The sequence below is a fragment of the Choloepus didactylus genome, chromosome 15 (genome assembly GCF_015220235.1).
Source record: "Choloepus didactylus isolate mChoDid1 chromosome 15, mChoDid1.pri, whole genome shotgun sequence".
In the NCBI taxonomy this organism is placed as follows: Eukaryota; Metazoa; Chordata; class Mammalia; order Pilosa; family Megalonychidae; genus Choloepus; species Choloepus didactylus.
Genome location: NC_051321.1, coordinates 83,001,628 through 83,024,605, shown reverse-complemented (window position 1 = coordinate 83,024,605; position 22,978 = coordinate 83,001,628). Strand labels below are relative to the sequence as shown.

Below are 22,978 nucleotides of genomic sequence, written 5' to 3'. Positions count from 1 at the left end.
AGCCATTCAACATGTTTCGTATTTGCAAACTCAGCAGCAAAAGCACCCCACTTCCCTGGTACCAAAATCTGTTCTAGTTTGCTAATGCTGCCAAAGGCAAAACACCAGAAATGGATTGGCTTTTATAAAAGGGGGGTTATTTGGTTACAAAGTTACAGTCTTAAGGCCATAAAGTGTCCAAGGTAACACATCAGCAATCAGGTACCTTCACTGGAGGATGGCCAATGGTGTCTGGAAAACCTCTATTAGCTGGGAAGGCACGTGGCTAGCGTCTGCTCCTAATTTCTGGTTTCAAAATGGCTTTCTCCCAGGATGTTCCTCTCCAGGCTGCAGTTACTCAAAAATGTCACTGTTAGTTGCTCTTGGGGTGTTTGACCTCTCTTAGCTTCTCTGGAGCAAGAGTCTACTTTCAATGGCTGTCTTCAAAATGTCTCTATATGCTGAAGCTCCTCTCTCAGTTCCAGGGCATTCTTCAAAGTGTCCCTCGTGGCTGTAGCTCCTCTTCAAAATGCTGCTCTCAGCTGCACTGAGTTCCTTCTGTTTGTCAGCTCATTTATATGGCTCCAGTGATTTAATTTAGACCCACCCTGAATGGGCGGGCCAACACCTCCATGGAAATTATCCAATCAGAGTCAACACCCATAGTTGGGTGGGGTGCATCTCCATGGAAACACTCAGAAAATTACAATTTAACACTGATAGGTCTGCCCACACAAGATTGCATCAAAGATAATGGCATTTGGGGGGACAAAATACATTCAAATTGGCACACTAAATATCTGGTTTCCTTGGTTACCCCAATCAGGTTTTCCCAGACCAGAACTGGCTCAGGTGTCAGAAGGGAGGAATATTCAGTATCAGGTTTCCCTGAGGGTGTCTTAGAAGATTGATACACCCTGTGAGGTCTCTAGCCACTGTGCTTTTCCTAACTTGTCCAGCAGGTGGCGCCTTTCAGCCTGTGTCTCTTGACTGGTATAAGGAGGTGTGGCCCCCTTAGTTTCTGCTTTGGTTGTTTTCCATCAGGACTCTGGGGTCTTGTTCTAAATAGAAGGCAGGTAGTAGAGCTGGGCACCACCTCTTTCCTCTTAGGGAAGATACACCCACCAGAGAATTATCATCTCCATTTAAATAGGTTGTTTGTCTCTCTGACTCTGCTGTCTCCACCCTTGTCTGGGTAAAAGTGCTGCGAAGTGAAAATGGCTGAGATTTTCTCCACTGAGCTACTCAGGTTGAGAAAGAGAAAAAAGGACAGAAAGCACTCTTTCAGAGCCAGTCCATGGACTTCCAATTTCACTCATTGGTCAGAGGTAACACCTGGACTTCTGGGCTCCCCTTCCGGGACAGTGGCATCTTCTGTTTCTTTAAGGTCAGTCGTCACTAAAAGCCTCTGTCTGCTTGTTGGGGATTTGTAGCTTGTACTGAGCATTCCACATTTGTTAATTAAAACCCCATTTGGAGCTGGAAGGAGGTATATTCGCTTGTTCAAAGAGTGCTGCTTTCTACCACAGTGAGGTTTTGCCATTTGGCCTGGCATGGGGGGAGAGGCCTCCCAGTGTGGTTCTGCAGCTTTTACTTTTACTGAGCTTTTACTTTTACTGAGATCACCAATTTTATGCTGCAAGCTCAGGCATTCCTCCCAATCCAGATTGGTGTATGATGTGTGGACAGTCACAGTTGTCCCCCAGCAGTTATTCCAGATTATTTACTAGTTACTCCTGTTTATTAGTTGTTCCAAGGGATTAACTAACTTCCACTTGTCTCTATGCCACCATCTTGCCACTCCCCTAATTAAAATTTTATTTCAAAATTACCCAAGACAGTCCAAAGTGGAGTGTGTACACACGGAGTATAAATGAAACAAGTCTGGTCATTGGTTGATAACGTTAAAGCCAATTGATGAACTCATGGAATTCCAGAATAGTATTCTCTCTACTTAGGTATATGTTTGAAGTAAGTATTTTTCCCATAATAAGTGGTATTTTAAGTACCCAAGTAAAACAAGAATATATGTTCACAGTTAAAAAAAAATTCTGATAATACAAATAAAGCCAAAGTCCCTTTTGGCCCATCTATACCCTCCCTATCCCTTTAAAGGCAACCACTATTACCTGTTTGGTATGTAACCTTCTAGCTCTACACTTACATTTATATTACACAACTTAAGTAGATTTTCAAAAAAATATATCAATTTATGGCCTATCCTGTTTCATTCTCTTCCCCTTTCATATATTTAGGAAGATAATACCAGATATGCTATTTCAGCTGCAAATATTTCAATATGCATCTAAAAGGTAAGGACTCCTTTTTAATATAACTATATTACCATTATCACATCTAAAAAATTAATAATTCCAAATATCATCAGATACCCAGGCAGTGTTCAAATTTCCAATTCTACCATAAATGTTATAAATTGTTTTAACAATTTGCTTGAATCAAAATCCAAACAGGATTCACAAATCACAAATTGTTGATTTTCTTCAAGCTCTTTTAATCTATATGTTTCTTCTTTCTCTTTCTCTCTTTCCTTCCAATTTACTTGTTCAAGAAACTGGTTAATTCGGCCTATAGTATTCACCACTGTTTGTATTTTCTGACTGCGTCTTCCTGGTATAATTTAACATGTTCCCCTATCTACTATAGTTTCTGTAAATTTCTACAGTTAGATTTAGAGCTGTGCTGTACAACATGGTAGCCTCATAACATCTATATGTGGCTACTGAGCACTTGAAATGTGGCTAGTCCAAACTGAGATGTGCTCTAAACATAATATACACATAAGATATTGAATATTTAATACCAAAAAGAATGTAAAATATCTCAATAATTTTTATATTGATTGTATGTTGATATAATGTCTTGGATATACTGGGTTAAATAAAATCTTACTAAAATTAGTATCACAGTTTCCTTTATTTTTTAAAAATGTGGCTACTAGTAAATTTACAATTACATATGTAGCTTGCATTGTATTTTTATTATACAGCACTGATACAGAGGCTCTGTCAGATTTGGGTTCGATTTTCTTGGAGACTACTCTAAAAGTTGTATTGAAGAGGTACATAAATGTCTGGTTATTTCACTTTCTGAAGGCTAGATTCATTAGTTTAATAGTAGTAGTATAAAATGGTACATTCTAATTCCACCATTTCTTCTTCTTTATTATTTGGATGACCTCTATAAATAGATACTTTCTCTCATCTACTAATTGGGTACTGTGGTATAGGTCATATAAGAAAGGCACGATGAATGCTTGATTTCCCCCTTTATTAGTAGTTTCAATATAAATAAGTTCATTAGTGTCCTTCAGTGGTGACCATTAGTTTTTTTTGTGTCATTATAAATCCTCTTAAGATTTCTTCATTGATGTCTGATAACTAATTACCAATTCATTCAATCTAATGAAAAGTCTAGTACAGAACAACTTGAATTTGGGTGGGGAATGAGAATTTTGTATCATATTGCCTCTGCTTGATTTATATAGATTAAAAAAAAATCATACCAAAATGGAGATTACCTGGGAGTAAAGTAACAAAGATAAATGTTTCTACTAATTTAATTCCTCATCTTCAAAACTATAACAGCTTTGGTTTATGCTAACCAACGAGGCATATTACAGCAGATGTTAAAATAAAGCTATTCTTTCTATTAAATGATCTGGTGTTTCGCAAACAAAAGTGGCTTTTGCAAGAGGACTCTGGATTCTGACAAAATTATGCTGTTAATCATCTTTTTTCTTGTGGGTGGATATTAATCCCTATCACAGTGGAAAAAAACATTATGAAAGAGCAACCTGTGAAGTCAGAAATTTAAGACAGAAACTTAAGAGAATGAAGATGTCCAATAAGCTCTATCTATAATCCTTATACAAACAGTACCATCTTTTCAATGTAAAACATTATTCTAATTAAACCATATAGGAAACAGCTCATGTGCAAATATAATTCATCTGATCGTAAGAGTCATTAAAGCAACTTCTTGTCTGGGAGTTCCGAGCTTTAAATGCACAATAATAAAATTACAATATTGACTATAAATAAAAATGTATTTATGAAGAAATTTTAGTATTCAGAATGCAGAAGTGCCATTTACCTTAATACAAATATTTTTATTATAATTTATACTTATTCTTTATTGTATTTTAAAGGAATTTAAAAACTCAGCATTACTGAGTACTTCAGGTACTTTGTATCTTTATTTCATTTTGATGTTGCATATCAAAATGCCTATGCTATGGATGAGAAAATAGGCTCAGAGAAGCTGAGATTTTTACCAATACCTGAAAATGTTTCTAATTACAGTCAAATTAAAAAAATATTTGGCATGTGTTTGCATTTTGCCTCTATACTTAAAAGCTATGCTGTATGCTGGGGCTAACTGTTCAAAGAGGGACATGAGCTGAAAGAGCAGTTAGAAGAGTGTGTTTTCTATATATCAAAATACATTATGAACAAAGACGATTAGATTACTTAAACAAACATTGATTTACCTTCAACGTGAGACATGATAAACAGATAGGCTCCCAATAATCTGGTGTAAATATATAGCTGAGTCATTGTTCAATTTTTAATGTTTCCTGTACACTGTAACTCTGATAACTGGTCTTGTTATTCCAGAAATTTAAGTGACTTTCATTCAATAAGATTTTCTTGGAAAAGGCCTCAATCACTTGACAAGGACTCCAAATTCTACTGCTTTCTCCTGACTCCTGAAAGATAAAAATATAGAAAAGGTAATGAACATAACTGAATTTTAGGAAGTTTTCAAAAATGAAGAAAACAAATGCCCAAACATACTTATATAAAATACTCTTTTAAAGCTATCCTTGTTTAAGGGGGGGAAAAAAAGAAACTATAATTCAAAAGCTGTTATAAAGTAGGCTATATTAGATTTTAAAGCACTGATAGACTATAAATAATTTAGTAATAGGTTGCAAACTCTTGCTCTCAGATGGTTATATAAAGCAAGAGAAGTCAACTGAATAATCTCAACTGGCTGTTCTGGCTGCTCTGAAGTAATTAAGTTATTTTATTTTTATCAAGAGAGCTTTTAAAAATACTAACAATGAAACAGGAAAAGTTGAGTTTAAAATACTACACTATTCATCACAAGTCTTTCATATCTTAGTAAATGTGATGAAAACACCTTGAATCTTTCCAGTAAATAGTCTCCTATAGATAGAAAAGAAAGCCTATCTAGAAAATTATACATATTTAAACACACAGGACACTTCATCCTTAAAGCAAAAACAAACAGAAATACACCCTAAATAAATGAAAATTAAATGGCCTAAATTATTTTCCTAAAACACTACAAATCTGACTTCATTAAAATAAGACTGAGCTTTTAATATAAGGATTATGTGAAATGTAACCTTTCAGATTAAGGTTTTGGCAATCAATTTAGACAATTAACACTTAAAGACCTCAAAGCAAAATAATTAAATTGGTAACTGAAAAAAAAAAAAGACTAGTGTGTTTTCAAGATGAATATAATTCTGATTTTCCCTCCATCCTATTAGTTCAAGCAGTTTGATTTTGTTGAATTCAGCCTGAACTATTTTTAAATGAAAAATATTTTGTTGACTTAGGACACAATTACTCCTGGTGTGATTCCTACCATAAATAACCTAAACTTCTATTTTATCTTCCTAAGAATTTTTCACTTTAATTAGTTTTCTAAAGGTATTTATTGGATTGAGGCATATAAACTCATAGTGAGGTATCATTTAAGTACATTATATATGGTTTAGTTCTAAAATCCCTGCAATTTTTTAATTGTAAATGAAATTGCTTCCTACCACATAATGCTGAGAGAGTAAGATGTAAAGTTTACAACAATTACAGAATAATGTTCATAATGTGACAATAGCATTTCTTGGGAAAACTTACTTCTTGAAATTATACAATTGTGATCCTAGGGACACTTGTTTTAGGTTTCACATTCAAGAGAAGTTTCCAATACATTTCCAACCCTGATCTCTCTCCTTACTTCTACCAACCTATTAAATATTTCTGCTAGGATTACACTCAATCTGTCTAAATCAAGCTCATTATCTTTTCTTAATTGTTTTGCTATCAATTAAATGTGGCATCCTCTCTCCAGTCACCCATGCCAAAAACCTAGCATCATTTCTGACTTACTAGCTCTCATCCCTCTCCATACTTTCATTTACTATTTATTCACTCATTTATTCATCAGTGACATACACATACATTAAGTACCTATTACACACCAGTGCCAGCTGCTAAAAATAAAAATATAAGTGAAACAGTTTCTACTTTAAGGAGCTCATAGCCTTAAGCAGGAAACTGATTGTTATGATTGCTTCCATCTTTCAGTGTCACTGTTTCTTCATCAATTCATCTGAAGCTAATACGCGGCCTTGTCTCATTAGAGCTTCAACCAAGGCCTTCTGGAGAGCAGTCAATGAGACTGTTAGCAGCTACCAAACCCACAGTCCGTTTCAGAGAAAAATGACCATAGGTGATTCCTTCCATATAAACACCCATGACCCTGCTACCCTTGGTACAAGTAAGTTCAAATTCTGGATCCACCTTAAATAACTAACCTAACCTCTCTGGGTTATAGTTTCCACATCTGTAAAAATCATTATTATATTATTAATCCACAATTATACTGAGGCCTAAATGAGATAACAGCTAACACAGTCATGTCTAACTACGTGCCAGCATCGTTATAAGTGCTTTGCGTATATTAACTTATTTAATCATCACTACCACCTTATAAAATAGGTAAAATTATTTTAATTTTACAGATGAGGAAACTGAGGCAAGTAGAGGTTAAGGGATTTATCAATGGTCATAGCCATGGCAGGGCCGTAATTTAAATCAAAGAGGTCTGACTCCAGAGGTCATGTTGTTAACTACCACCCTATACTCCCCTGCTGGATATTTATGTATGCATAACATTTGACGTACAAAGTACATATAAAGTATTTAGAAGTGGGGCCTAGTACAGAAGTTTCCCTCCTCATATGTTTATAACATATTTGCCAACCCGGCATAGGAAGCAACAGGTACTATCCATGACAGGCCCATCTGCAAGAAATTTTTACAGACTAAAAAAACCTGTGATGCAAAGCTAAGTAGGTTGGTGCCATAAGGTCCTGCAACCTCATGATGGACCATTTACTTGGAGGATCTGAGAGCAGGGACATGAATAGACATTTGCACACTGGTGTTTATGGAGAGTATGCATGATTTGCAATGGGTGGAGATCGCCTAAGATTACATCAACTGAAGAACAGAATGGCGAACTGTTGGAGAAGGAGCGAAGCTGTGAGACACAAAACAGAGGTGAATGAAACCTGTAGGCAGCATTTTGAGTGAACTATGCCAGAAACAATGGCAAACACTATAATGTCTCACCAATATGGCTAACTACAATGTGTAAACTCAGAACTGAACCTTCCAGCACAGCTTATCAGGGGAATGCTTATTGTAACGGTTCCTAGATTGTAAGCTCTGACATTCCTGAACTGTAATGGCTATCTCCAGATTTAGAGGCGTATAACCTCTAAATCCCTTTGTGTATAACCAGATCAATCCCTGGAACTTTGGGTATCAGTGTGACACCTGAAACTCAGAGCTAGAACTCGGCAGATATGAATGTCAGTATTAGCACACATAGCAACTGTTAAAAAAGCCGAAAAAGAGTCCAGACTTCAATTAGAGATATGGACGAAGCAGATGAGGTTAGGACTAGGGCAAATCGGGCCAAAGGGTAAAAAATGATACTAACTGCCTTTTAAAACTTCAAATTCCATGTGAGACCAAGGGAAGAAATGTTTAGTTGGTGCAAGATCTATATTTCCTAAACAATTTAACTCGTACACAGTTTGTTCAAGTACCATAATTACATGGAACTTTTAATAGGAAGTGAGACTTGGTAGGTTTGCATAGGTTAGTGTGAAACAGTGACACATCCCAAAGTAATCTGGACAGAGAATAAAAATATATATGCAGGGCCCCCCCTGAGGAGCTGGGGGAAAATGCAGAGGTGTTGGGCTTCCTCACCTTGATTGCTGCTGATGTTCTCACGAACATTGAGGACTGACGGTTTGATGTGCCCAGCCGTCTATTTTGGGGCTTGCCCTTAGGAAGAGCGTTACTGCAAAGGAGAAGCTAAACCTGCTTACAATTGTGCCTAAGAGGCTACCCCTGAGTACCTCTTTATTGCTCAGATGTGACCCTCTCTCTCTCTCTAGCTAAGCCAACTTGGCATGTGAACTCACTGCCTTCCCCACTACATGGGATCTAACTCCCAGGGGTGTAAATCTCCTTGGCAATGCAGAATATGACTCCTGGGGATGAATCTGGACCCGGCATCATGGGATTGAGAACATCTTCTTGTCCAAAAGGGGGATGCAAAATGAAATGAAATAAAGTTTCAGTGGCTGAAAGAATTCAAATGGAGTCGAGAGGTCACTCTCGTGGGCATTCTTATGCACTATACAGATAACCCTTTTTAGGTTTTAATGCATTGGAATAGCTAGGAGTAAATACCTGAAAGTATCAAACTGCAACCCAGTAGCCCTGACTCTTGAAGACGACTGCATAGCAATGTAGCTTACAAGGGGTGACAATGTGATTTTGTGAAAGCCTTGTGGATCACATTCCCTTTATCCAGTGTATGGATGGATGAGTAGAAAAAGGGGGACAAAAAACTAGGTGAAAAATAGGGTGGGTGGGGAGCGGCTTGGGTGGTTTTTTTTATTTTTATTTTCACTTTTTTCTGGTGCAAGGAAAATGTTCAAGAAATGGGTTAGGGAGATGAATGCACAACTATTATGATGGTACTGTGAACAACTGATTGTACACTTTGGATGACTGTATGGTATGTGAATATATCTCAATAAAATTGAATTAAAAAACAAACGAACAACAAAAACACCTGTGATGATTTGTATAGAGAATTGCCACCAGCCAAGGGAAGTCTAAAGATAAAAAGGCTTCAAATGCACATTTGTAATCTAATGATGGGAATCCCTACAGTATGGAATCTTTAAAATAAAAATTTGGTTTTAGCTTCTACAAAGCCCAATACACATCAGCACTTATGACAATTGCTAAGCCATTTACAGTCTTATCAAACATTAACAGAAACACACTGCTCTAATCAAAGAGGATAACCACCTTATTTTATTCTATCTGGCCAAGACTCTCAAACTCTTCAGAGAAGAATGTCAGGAATGCAAAGGACACAGAAACTACTACCAGGGGTCTTTACTCAGAGGGTTCAAGGAACAAAGTTTTAATTTGCCTCTGTGACATGACAGACATGACAGGGAGATGAAACTGATTAGACAATTTCTAAGATTACTTCCAACTCTAAAATCCTGTGTGAACAGTATACTTGCCATTGACTATTCATTCCCTAAATATTGCTAAGTGACTATTATGTGCCTGATTCTGTAATAGATACTAAGAATACAGTGATGAGAGCAAAACTGACCCAAGCCTTCATGGAGTTCAGTCATTAAATAAGATTTAAGATGTTCAGACATTGACAAAACAATCATAAATTGCGGTAAGTACAAAGAAGGAAAAGTCCCAGATCCTGGAGGGTGGTGATCTAATCTAAATTCATATGGAGGGAGGGAAAGCAATGCTGAGAAGTGAATTTGAGAGCTGAAGAAAAAGGAGTTAGCCAGGCAAAGAAAGGAGGAGAAAGTTCTAGACAGAGGGAACAGCATGTACAAAGACCTTGAGCAGAGGAAAAACAAGGAAGACCAGTGTTCTGAAATGCTGAGAATCAGGGATGGTGTGGTAGGAGATGAGGCTGAAGAGAAAAAGACAAGGACTAGGTCCAGCATGATCATATTAAGGATTTGGGCTTCAAACATAAGTGGGTTGGGAAGGAATCTGGTTGGTGTGTGATTGAACTGGAGGGGACAAAAGCAGAAGCAAACAGACCAGCAGATATTGTGGAAGTTTAGGAGGAATGATGGTGGTTAAGATTAGAGTGGTAGAGGAACAGTGGACGGATTAAGGATATACTCCAAAAGCAGACTCAACAGAAGTTGGCAATGGATTAGATGTGGGGACAAGGGAGAATGAAGGGTCAAACACGATTATGATTCTCCCATTTCTGACATAAGCAATTAATGAAATGGAGATAAACAGATTCTGAAAAGAATGAGGGGAAGAGATAAAGGGTTCAGATTTAAACATTTGAGATTCCCTAACGGGAATGTCTAATGGGCACTGGTTCTGAACCTTAAAAAATCTTTTAAGGGGCTGAAGATATAAATCTATTTTGTCAACCAAAAAGAGTTATTTAAAGCTCTCGCTCAGGATGAGACAGTGAAAAGAAATGGGTGCTACAGACACAAACATTAATTTTTAAATTGGTTGAATAAAAGCATTAATACCACATGCATTTATTCGGCATTCACCGATAAAATCAGTTCATATTCCAGGATCCACTGTGTACAAAATTAATGTAGTACGTGTTACAACAGGTGGAATATAAATTACTCCTCACAAATGATATTTTTTCATTGTTAAAAATCAGTCTACTTCAAGAACATCAACTAGATGTGTCCCCTTTGCACATAAAGTTGACACACGTTTCCAACATGAACAGGTTAGGGTGGTCACTGCCCAGACATCTCTGAAGATCAGTGATTAAACTAGAGGAAGGAGTAGCAACAGAAAAGATGGAATTTAACAAAGGATTATGAATGCTGAATATTTACATAATTTTCTTTTTTTTTAGTTGCTAGGGAACTAGAATAGCTAGAAGAACTGAAATGGTGGAACTATAACACAGCCTTTGAAATTTGTTCTATAGCTACTTGTTCAATTGTAATTCGAAAGCTTTACACCTTTTTGGACATGTTATGTTTCATGATAAGGAAATCACTGAAACTATGGTACTATAACTTGTAACAACTTTGGAAATTTCCTATATTATCTACTTGCTAAATTATACTTTGAAAGATATTACCTTTGTGTATATTTGTTATATTTCATAAAAAGGAAATAACTGAAACTGTGGAACTGTAACCTACAATTTTTTTGAAAGTTGCTAACTACTTGTTAAATTGCACTTGGAAAGTTATCACTTCTATGTATATATGTTATATTTGACAATAAAAAAAAATGATTAAAAAAATCAATCTACCAAAAGACCACTGTGATGATTTACAATATGCCCATAGATTCTCTGATGCTCTTTTAAAAAGGTGAACTAATTTCTCACTTGAATGTGGACTGGACTTAGTGACTCGCTTCTAACAAATAAAATAAGGTGGAAACAACAGTGTGTAACATCTGAGACTAGTCATAAAAGGCTTTTCAGCTTGTTTCTTGCTCTCTCTTGAATCACTCATTCTGGGGGAACCAGATGCCATGTCATGTTGTAAGGACACTCAAGCAGCCAAATAAGTGGGCCTCCTAGGAAGTGGTTCCTTCAGCCCCAGGGAAGCTTCAGGTGACTGCAGCCTCGCAGACATCTCAACTACAATTCATGAGAGACTGCTAAGCTGCTGGCAGATTCCTGACCTTCAGAAAATCAGAGCAATAATAAATGTTGATTGTTTTACAGCAATTTGTTGGGCAGCAAAAGATAACTAATACAATCATTATGAGAAATTTGCCCAAATAATAAAAGCCTAATCACCATAAAATTATTTCAGAGTCAACCAAAATATAGAAGTCTGAAAAAGCCAGAATACAATAAAAGATAAATAATCAAAATGCCAAAAGAATTGACTGGCTAATGTAACTGACATCTTTCTTTCAAAGGTAACAAAAAGTATGCTCTTTGTTTTTAAATTATCTCAACAAGTAAGGCTCACTTTAAGAAAAACAAAACAAAACAAAAACTGTGCCTACGTCTATACTATATATTGGCTACATCTGCCCTTTTAAACTATGGAGTCCATAAAGGTTACTTCAGTTTTGTGTTCAAGGTAAAAGTATTTTTCATATAATATCCTAGGCAGCAAATTTAAGGGAATGAACTCTGATGTCAGACTGTTTGATTTCAAATTTCAGCACCAGTATTTATTTGCTGTATAACCTTAGGCAAGTTATTTGAACAAGCCAGGTCTCAGTTTTCTTAGCCACAAAATGGGGATGATATTATTAACCCAACTGAATTAGACCCTTGCACCTTGGCACCAAACAGCCAATAAACAATGTCAGTTTCTATTGTGGTGACTGCTGTTAATAATACAAATACTGAGGCATTCCCCTTTATTTGGCCCATTATACCAACTGTTTCTATAATCATGATATGGTAAAATAGTAACCTTAGTTTGTAAACATTCTTGAAACTGAGTATTTTATAATTTTAAGGGCTGATAATAAAATATATATCTTAAAATTTCCAAGAATAGTTCATCGGAATTTACAATTCAAATTTAAAAAAATCTAATCCTGCAATGTCAAGAATATAAGGAAACAGATAATTAAAATGCTACATGGTCAAAATTTTAAAATGATGCGGGCATTTAAAAGCTACTAAATAGTTAAACCAATTAGGCATGTAAATAAATTTACTTTCCTTTGCTATATACACAGGTTGGTGCAGTTTATTTTTCTTTAGGAAAAGAACATTAAGGCAAAATTACTCAATAAAATATAATTTCTTTTTAAATAAAAATTCTCAAGTTTCACAAATAGCAGTAAGTATGAACCAATAGTTCAATCAGAATAAAAAACAGGAAAAGACTGAAGTCAGCTAAAAAAAAAAACAGACTAAAGTCATTCCTTTGCTCTTCCCGTTAAGCCCCCCGCCCTTAATTTTTACTTTCTAGTAGTGAGGTTTGGGAATTTTCAACAAGCTGGCCAGCTGCCAATTTCATAAAGCAGTGAGGAGAAAACTCCCCTTTCCCAGGGTCCCTCCCCCTAGCCAGCTCCAGGCGCCAGGTCTGACAAGCTTTCTGAGAAGGACTAGACTCTGCAGACTTTCTGGCTCCACAGTCATTGTTTGCATGGCTGCTTTGCTCTTTATCCAGAACCCGGATTAGCATAAGAATATTGTCTTTTCCGTTAGCAAGCAACTCATCCACTCCTTCCCAGATTTCTAACCACCCTTGTCAACCCTAAGGTAACATATACACACACAACTGGAGCAACACTATTCAAGGTTATTTTTACTCAGTGTAAAAAATAATCTCACCCAAATCTAAACATAAGCCCTTCAAAATAAAATGCTTAAATAAATAGTTGTATGAGTGTATCTGTGGTGATACACAGGAATCTCACCCAAAAAAAGCTGCCTTGGAATTCGTGCTTTAAGCACTTGCTACGGGTGCAGTATTCATAGTGAGGTCTAACACCCATCAGCCAGGAGAATTCTGACCCATGGGGATGGAGAAGTTCCACTTGATAACTTCACTTTTAACGGCTGTATTTGCATATCTTCATCACCTTGAGGTTACTAATTTCATTATCACCCCTGAAATTACTTTCTGAGTAGTTTCTACCCTTCCCTGATGCTCAAATATTTATTCAAAGCAAATCACAAATAGCTCTAACCTTTGTGTTTCTGCGATCGCCCCCTCCCCATTCACTTTCTTTTTGTGCCATGACACTACTCTCCCCAATACAGGTATAAATTCTTCCAGGAACAACTAGATAAGCATAAACTATATAGTTGATGCATTTGTGTGTTTCATGTCCTTCATTAGGGAACTCAATGTTAGATGCACAAAAAATACTTCTTGGTTTACGAAGTCTTTTAAAACACAGGAGATAATCTATTTTCAAAATATCATTCAACCTTGTACAGCAAATTCCCTAATCTAGTTTCTCCAAAACTTTTTCGTTTGCTTAACTGTAAAACAATTAAACAAAAAAAAAAACCTCACAAATAATTACAACCAGATTATGTCATACACCAATCTTTGGCACATTCTGTGCTCAGGAGGGATTGGTAATGCCAGCTACTAATGGAGGAGTCTGGGTGTTAAGTCTTCTGCCTCCTTTGGCATAAGCACAAATAACCAAAAAACAGGCGCTTGGAAGGAAACAGTTTGGTCGTCCCTGTAGTTGTATTATGGGGAATGGTACACAATACCATCTATTTTTCTGCACAATACTTTAATAGAGAGAAAGTCAAGATATGTTGTGGTAAAGAAGTCAGGCTCTGGCATAAGGCAGATCTAGGTCTTTTGTGCAGATTAAATGAGAGACAGATATATTCTGTTTAATGAAAACTGCTTAATTATGTTAGCACATTATCATTTTTGTCATCTCTATAATTAGCAAATTAGTTTTACATATATTATCCCATCTAATTATATTACCTTATCTTACATTTAGAAATAGATGAGAGGGTCAGGGAGATAAGTAACTTGCTGAATTTCATACAACTAGAGGGACAAACTAAAACCCAGGTCTTCTAACCCCCAAAGTGTGGCATTTTATCCACTATACCATAAGTAAATACATCAAATGGAAAGAGGAAATTATTTTTTGTTGAGCCATGTAAGATTTTATTTTAACCCTCACAGCTCTAAAAGGAAAAAGTGAAGCTCAGCAAAGCTAAGAAACTTGTCCAAGGTCACACAACCAATAAGTGACAAGTTGGCTGCTGACAAAGCTCAAACTCTACTCATGTCCACACAGTAAGGCAAAAGGGACTGATGGGAAAGAAAAGAGGGAAAAAAATAAGAAGGAAAGTGCCGTGCCCATTATGCGATTGCTTTTCAGCAAAAAAAGCTCACCTTCTATCTATGTTTCTACCTTGTAGTGCTAAAGCTGGGATACACTAACAACAGTGTCTTTTACCAGATGGTTTGCTAACAGGTTTTGCCAAGGGGGAACCAGATAAAGCTGAAGGAGGAGAGAAGGGTCTTCTTTCTTCCTGATTTTGTTTGCCATTCTTGAGTCACCTGAAAAACACCCCTCACTTTGCCCAGAGCAACTGGTTCCAGATTCCAGCTTCCTTTCACACTCCCACAGACAGTCTCATGGTACTCACCAAAAGATAACCCCAGCAGGCAGTGGTACCTACTCCTCAGGCTGTGGCCCTGGGTCCTCAAGACCCTTCCTCTGAGCTCCTGTCATCCCAATGGGAGCTGGGCTGCATGCTCCCTCCAGAGGTCTGGGCCACAGCTGAACCATCTCCAAGTTTCCAGTTTTTGAAACCTCAACTTCTTAAGTGGTAGCTGCTTCCCACAATTATTATCTCTGTTTAATCCCAGAGTTCCTTTAACTTTTGCAATCCTGTAATACCTTTATAACCAATTCCCTATATCAAATTCTCTCTGTTAAAATAACCAGTGTAGTTTCAGCTTTCTTAACTGAATGCTGACTGATACAAGTATTTTGAGGCAACAGATCTCAGAAAATGATACGCTGACAATACACTCCAACAAAAAGAAACCAGCAAATGTCTATTTCCTAAGTGTTTATAAAATGTTTTAATGAATATTCAAAGTGTATTCTAATATATTTTGATTTAAGGAATTCTTCTAGACTCAGTATATAATGTTAACTTTTCCTCAACAATTTTAACTTACCAAGTTTAAAAAGTTAGGTTGGCTGGACTTTATATTCTAATCTATGCGATCTAACTCCCATAGAAAGAGCACCCAAATTTGGTTATCAAAACAGATTTCTCTTTTCCTTAAGTAATAATACATTTAATTGAAGACTTTTCGGGGTAATTTAGTAAATCCCGATGGCTAAAAAACTAATTCAAATGTAAATCAATTGTTAAGGTGAATACAGCTAATTTCTAGAACTAGAAAAAGAAATCAAAGTAGAACTTCATAAATCATAGCATAAAAACACACATTTCACTAAAGAAACCAAATCAAAATATAATCGTATTTATGTACCCAGTATGAAAGAATGCCCTTTCAAAAACAGTCGTAAGTTCACGCAAGTTGTTACCAACCAAACTTCCACTCCAAGAGTATCTGTAAATATGTGGGTGACTTCTTGGTTGGAACAATAACTGGAATATGACAGGACATATAGTGCCCAGGGACCATAGATGGAAAATGCAGTGCAATGTTCAGGGACAATCCCTCAAATCAAAGAACTCTCTTCCAACCTAAGTACCAACAGTCCTCTCCTATTTAGAAATACTGGTTCGTGTCTACAATGACTTGACTATCATATTATATTATTATCTGGAGCTTCCTTTGTAGTTCCAGCTGTTGAAAAGGCAACAGAATTAGGCTTCTACGAATAAAAATTATCTCGATCAAACTAATTTCTTTTTTTGTCTTAACTGACCACTTTTAAAAGGAATCATATTCTTGTTACTCTCATTGCAAAAGCAATTTAAAAACCAGCCATTTCTTTCCACTTTTATTTAGATTTACAATTAAAAACAAAAACAAAGACTACAATACACGACTTTCCCTGAAGCTCAAGACCCTGTCCCAGGCTAAGCTAATCAACACATTCTATCCTCTATGCCACAATGAAAGGTTCAGAGTGAGCTAGTCTATAATATAATACAGTCTCAGGACTTCTGCTGGGCTCCCCAAAACAGTCACTTTTTTCAGACTGAATATGAATAAGGGAACAGCCCCAGAAGCTGCTGGCAGCTATGCTGGTACTAGGAGGGAAGCCAGAAGAATGAAGGAGGCCAGATTCTTGGAGACATCAATGCGCTGCTCTAGCAACCTTGCCTGAAGTCTGAACTCCTTACGGACTTTTCAGTTAAGAGCCAATAAATTTCCTTTATTTTTAGGCCAAAGAAATTCAGTTTTTCTGTTATAACCAAAACATTCTAACGGATACAAGTATTCTGGCTTAGATTACTAAGAAATTAATAATTTTGAAATAAAGGCAAATGTCTCATTAGCAACAATACTTGATAAAGCATGCAATAAAAACACTATAGGCTGCTACAAGAAAGAGCTTCTCATTTTGAAGACAGCTCAAATAGTTTAAAAATTAACTTAACAGTATTACCAGCAACTACGTAATTTATTGGTCCTGATCTTTCTTCTCTCACCCCTTAAATTTGCTCCACCCTCAGTCTTTCCTACTTCGGGTAACAGCCTCTCTATTCTAGTTTCCTGGGCCTAAAATCTTGGAATCATTCTTGACCACTGTCTCCCCCACCCTTGCTCTTTCCCTCTCCTCCCTCCCTCCATCTCATAATCCACATCCTATCTGTCAGCAAATCGTGGTGGTTCTACTTCCAAAATACATCCAGAATCCATGCACTTCTCACTACCTCCACTTCTATTTCTCTGGCCCAAGACATTACTGTCTTTTGTGGGGATTACTGAAATAGCCTCCTAACTGGCATTAAATAAAATAAAATGGTCATCTGCATCAGGTATTGCTGAGAGGGCCTTCTATTTGAAAAAGAATTATCCAGAAGACAGAAACAACTGACCTGCAGGGGCTTTCCAAGAAAATGGAACAGTGGGAATGCACCCTACAGAACTGCAGATAAGTCACACCTGGTGACAAACCAATTTCAGTCCAGTAAAAATAGCTTATCAGAATGGGCAAGCAGATCATATCAATCAATGTATATCTGCTCCCCACTTTGTAAGCACTCCCCATTTAAAATAGAAATTTAACGTCAGAGAATCAGAATATTTCCTTGCTTGTTTCCATGTTTGCTCTATAAAGCTCCCCTCACCCTCGCCACTGAAGCTCCTTTCCACGTGCAATTTGGATACTGTCCGATTCATGAATGATAAACTGCTCAAATATATTCCTATCATTAATATCTTGTCTTAATACAAATATATTTTAACACTGGTCTCCCTGCTTCTACCCTTGCCTACCTACAATATATTATCAACATAGCAGCCAGAGTGATCCTATTAAAAAAGCATGTTAGAGCCTATCACTCCTTTGTTCAAAACCATCCTATGGCTCTCTCACTCACTCAGGGTAAAAGCTAAAGTCTACGATGGCCCATAAGACCCTATCTGGTCCAATCCAGCCACACTGGTCTCCTTGTTGTTCCTTAAACACACGAGGCATGGTCCTACTGTGGGGCCTTTGTACTAGCAGGCTCCTTCACCTGTAACACTCCTCCCTAGGACACCGGTATGCCTTGTTCCTTACCTCTACCTTCACTCCAACAAATATTACCTTTGAATCTTTATTAAAACATCCCTTTCTTGCTTAAAGCATTTTCTGCCCACCCTATTTAAAAATTGTAATCCCATCCCCCATCTCTGGCACTCTTCTTCTTTCCCTATTTTTTTCTCTTTAGCACTTATCATTCTCTAATTTGATATATAATTTACTTTTAAATTAAATTAATAAAATCTGCCAATCTGCTCCAGAGTGTATGCTCAATAAGGGCAGGAGTTTTAGGCTGTTTTACTGACTTTGTAGTTCCAGCACCTAGAACAGTACTTTGGCACATAGTGCTAAATAAATCTTTGCTGAGGGAATGAACAAATATAACAGAAGCAATTAAAACGTTATGCCAATTCCTTTTACTTTTCTATACAAACCAGACTTTCCCAAAAAGAAAGCTGTGCTACGGATAAACTATTCTATTTCCTTATCTCAACCCAACTGAAATGATACAAAAAACACACCACTTCCTCTTACTTTGACTTGTGTTTAGATTCAGTGAGGGAAATTTTCCACTGTTTTCACTGCATATACTCATGGTTGAGATAGAAATTAAAAGGCCTTAAGAAAGGCTTGTCAATCAAGATAAATCTTATCAAGGTATGCCCCTTTTTACAAAATATTTACTACTTATTATGTGAATCATGTAAATGCAATAAAGGAAAACATGGTTATGTCGTTAAAAAAAAAGGGGGGGCTTGTATATATATGTATGCATATCACTTCCCAAGATAAAATATGGCTTAAGGTGAACAATGACTTAGATTAAACTCTTACAGTACCACGTAACTACACCCAGTGAAATAACCATGGAAATAATCACAGGCAAAAAGAAAATACAATCGTTCCTTTGGTACAAACACTGTGGTCTGACAGAGAACTTCAAAGCACTACCTAAACTCAACCGCAATCTTTCAATAAGCAGACACAAGTAAAGGTTCAAAGGTGATATTTACATGTATGGTGAAAGTCTCTTAATTGCCTTAAATAAAACCAGAAAGTGTTAAAATAAGGTTGTTAAAAATTCTTCCCTGACAAGCATGAGCCATAAACTATACGAAACTAAAACCTTAAAAACATACAGGCATAAAAAGAATAGCTTCAAGATTATAAATTCTTGCTGTTAATGTTAAGCTCAAGACCTGGAAACCCAGGGAAATTTTCCTTTTGTGGATGAAACACCAACATCTACATTTCATTTCTTTGCTCTGTGTCAGAACATCTCTTCAGGTTAAAATGGTTGGTTCATGATATTAAGAAACTCTGTGGCATGGAATGGATGTGACATTACTTCTTTATTTCCTCTTAGGATCTTTATTTAAGCTCAGACAAGTTTCTGATTTTTTTCTGAGGTAGCTAGTTTAAATACTTATCGACTCATCTTTTTATTTTAAATAAAGAATTTTAATTAAAAGGGTCTGAGAGTCTGGAGACACAGGATTTTGTTTAAATTCTGCTTAATTAGCCGGATGACACGGGCCAACTCACTTCCCTCTAAGGGCCTCAGTTTCCTCATCAGTAAAATAAATATCATGATACCTTCCACCTCTTACATTTTATAGGTCTATGAATTACATTCACTGAAAACAGTGCTCCAAAGACTTCATTTAAGCATTTGTGTTGTGCTGAATAAAGCAAGGCAAATACCATGAGGCTTCCTGTGCTCTCTTCCTTAATTACACTCCCCACCCCATCACATAACCACTACTCTGAATGTGGCAGGCAAAATCCATGTTTTCATATGCTTTTATTATATGTAGTATATATCCTCAAATGATATATAGCACTGCTTTGCATATTGTTAAACTTTCTACAGCTGTATAAAAATCGTGTCATTCTATATATGTATTTCTATAATTTTCTTTTTTTCACTCAATATTGTTTGTGAGATATATCCATGATGGATATATGTAGATCTTGTTCATTCATTTTTGCTGCTATATACTATTCCACCATTGGAACACTCTACAGCTGTATTTATCCATTTAACTACTGATGGACATTTTAGGTCTTTTCCAATATCTTAGAATCACAAGCAAAGCTGCAATTAATAAATTTAAATGCTTTGCTGTTGTTGGGCAGATAAATTTGTAGGATAGTGTCACAGAAGTTGAAATGCAGGTCTAATGATAGCTTTGATAGACATCTTGCTCACCTTCATATGAGTTTACCATTTTGCATTTCCACATGCATTAACAATGATGTAAGGAAAATTTAAAAACACTCCTTTAGGACACCAGCATAAACTGTAACAGACAGAAAAATACATCACACTTTCTATAGAAAGACTTAACATCATAAATGTCAACTCTTTCCAAGTTAATTCTAAATTTAATAACACTCTTTATTTGATTAAGGAAGTTCCCTTCTCTTGTTAGTTTGCCAAGAGTCTTCACAAATAGGGTTGAATTTTATGAAATTGATACGATCACAGGATTTTTCTCCTTTAATCTGATAATCAGTGAATTAATTAATTAACAATTAACAATTCATATTAATAGGGAAGCATCTTCCTGAAGCACCTTCAGGACCTTGTGCTATGGTTTCTTAGACTTTACACCCAAAGCACAAGCAACAAAAGAAAAAGGATAAATGGGATCTCATTAATATTAAAAACTTTTGTGCATCTAAGAACTTCATCACAGAAGTGAAAAGACAACCTATGGAATAGGAGAAAATATTTGGAAACCACATACCCAGTAAGGGTTTAATATCCAGAACTTATTTAAAAAGCCCACAACTCAGTAACAAAAAGACAAAGAACACAAATTAAAAATGGGCAAAAGAATAAACATTTCTCCAAAGAAGGTAAAAATGCCCAAAGAGCACATGAAAAGATGCTCAAAATCACAAGGATATCAAACCACAATGAGATACCATTTCATACCCGCGAGAATGGCTACTACTGAAAAAAAAAAGGAAGGCAACAAATGTTGGAGAGGATATGAAAAAATAGGAAGACTTGTTCTCTGTTTATGGTGCAGCCGCTGTGGAAATAGCCTGGCGGTTTCTCAGAAAGTTAACTGTAGAATTACCGTATGACACGGCAATCCCACTTCTAGGTATATACCCCAAATAACTGAAAGAACATGAGAACAAGGTCTGGAGGATGTTTCTGAGGTAACAAGTTCTAGACTTCTCTATGGGAGAGAGTAGACACGGATATAAATTTTCAAAGGGGTGCAAGGAGAGGCCAATAGTTAAAAGATACAGCTGATCTTTTTTCTAAGCCTGAGGCTGTGACTGCTATGACGCAAGGAGGCCCTCCTAAGGCCCCTAGATCCAACCGATTCTGCTGAAGGATCTTGCAGTTTGCAGTGGCCTGGAAGGCACAGAGGTTTCACCTCAGAGCTTCCAGAAATGGGTAATGGTTTGTTGGTTCCTTTATTTTCAGTTTACAAGGTTAAAAACAACCTTGCCTTCCAGGACCTACTGGTTTGCTGCTGAACAACAGATGCCTACAGCCAGAACTAAATGAGTGCTTACTGAAACCAAAACTCTCGGAAGAGTAAAAAATACAACTCATTTAAAGGGAACTCGGTAACCAGAGGAAGACTAAGCTTAAAACCAGAACAGCCGGCTTCCATTTAAGCAGAATTAAGAGAAGAGATTGGGTGACTCAAAAGGCTGCCAGTTTTGATTAGGACCTAGAGAAAAAGAGGGTTCTCAACAGCTAAGAATTCAGTAAAAGCTGTCCTGATGCTCAGGCAACAAGACCCAACAGACTCACAAGTACTCAAGGTATCTGTAGTAGACAGAGATGCTGTGTGGTTTCTCTGATAAGCCCCAACAGATGAGTTGTAGCAAAGATCCCTAGATTTTCACAAGCAAGGACAAGGACACAGCTTCTGTATTACTGATTGAAAAGTAAGTCCTGGCATCATATTGGGTCCAAGTAGAGAACACAACAGTGGAACATCAAGGATTATATGACCAATCTACCCATCATGATCCATCTAGTCCCATGGTCAGGCACAGCAGCAATACCCAATTAACAATGAAAATCAGTGGATAAATGTCCCAGGCTCCCTGTCCTGTGGTGAGACAATACTCAGGTACATTCAGGGGGTCTCCAAAGTGATCAAACCCCAGTCACCCACAGATGTAGCTAGCTCAGTAATACCTCCTTTATTAACCTACACCCTCCCTGCCTCACTTTTCTCATTCTCTCACTTCTGCTTCTTTGCATCATCTCCCAAATAAACTACCAGCCGTAAGTCCTTTTCTCAGGCTCTACTTTCAAGGGAACTCAAACTAAGAAGCTGCGAAGTCAAGATTCAAACGGAAACATTCTGGCTTCACTATCTGTGCTCTTAAACAGAGTATGATGCCTCTTTAAAGTAGTAATACGTGGTGACGTGTATTACAGGATGCTAAACACAAGTTAAAAGCAACAAACAAGTATATATACAGCACAATGGACAGATCTTAAAACTCCACTGTACAGAGAAACTAGTTAAAAAACCAGCAAAATATTTGTAGCAAACCTAATTATGTCAATTAAACAAACATACACACAAACACCAACACAATGTTTTAGAAAGATACATACATTCAGAGACATTTACAAACAAATTAGAGCTGTTTCCTTTGGCAAGAACGGAGGAAAATAAGAGTGAGGCTCAAGAAAAAAGGGGATAAAATAAATCAAGAAGCCTTATACAGAACAAAGACAGTAATTTTAGTGCTAGAAACTGACAGTATGGTTAACTCAACTTTCTGAACCATAGTCCAAAAAAGGGAGAAAATAAAGGCAAAAGCATTGCCACTACCTAAAATGTAAAAGTCAGTATCTTGTTACAGATAAGATGTTATGAAAACAAATAACTATTTTTTAAAAATCCATTTGTGTACCACCTAAAATCACTCTGAATACCACCAGTGGTTTCACCTTGGGAGACACTGTAGTGACTATTCTGAGATAA

The 22,978-nt window shown here is 36.7% G+C and overlaps 1 protein-coding gene across 3 annotated transcripts in view; it reads right to left on the bottom strand.

Annotated features, from left to right (window-relative positions):
* The window catches only part of BMPR1A (bone morphogenetic protein receptor type 1A), a 155,426-nt gene that overhangs the window by 42,922 nt on the left and 89,526 nt on the right, over nucleotides 1-22,978 (bottom strand). For 2 of the 3 annotated variants that reach the window (XM_037804098.1, XM_037804099.1), the window contains exon 3: nucleotides 4,490-4,708. In XM_037804098.1, coding sequence (XP_037660026.1) covers nucleotides 4,490-4,556 — 67 coding nt within the window. In that variant the 5' untranslated portion in view covers nucleotides 4,557-4,708. Of the gene's footprint in view, nucleotides 1-4,489; nucleotides 4,709-20,208; nucleotides 20,300-22,978 lie in introns of all 3 variants that reach the window. The other variant, XM_037804100.1, reaches the window with a different exon arrangement.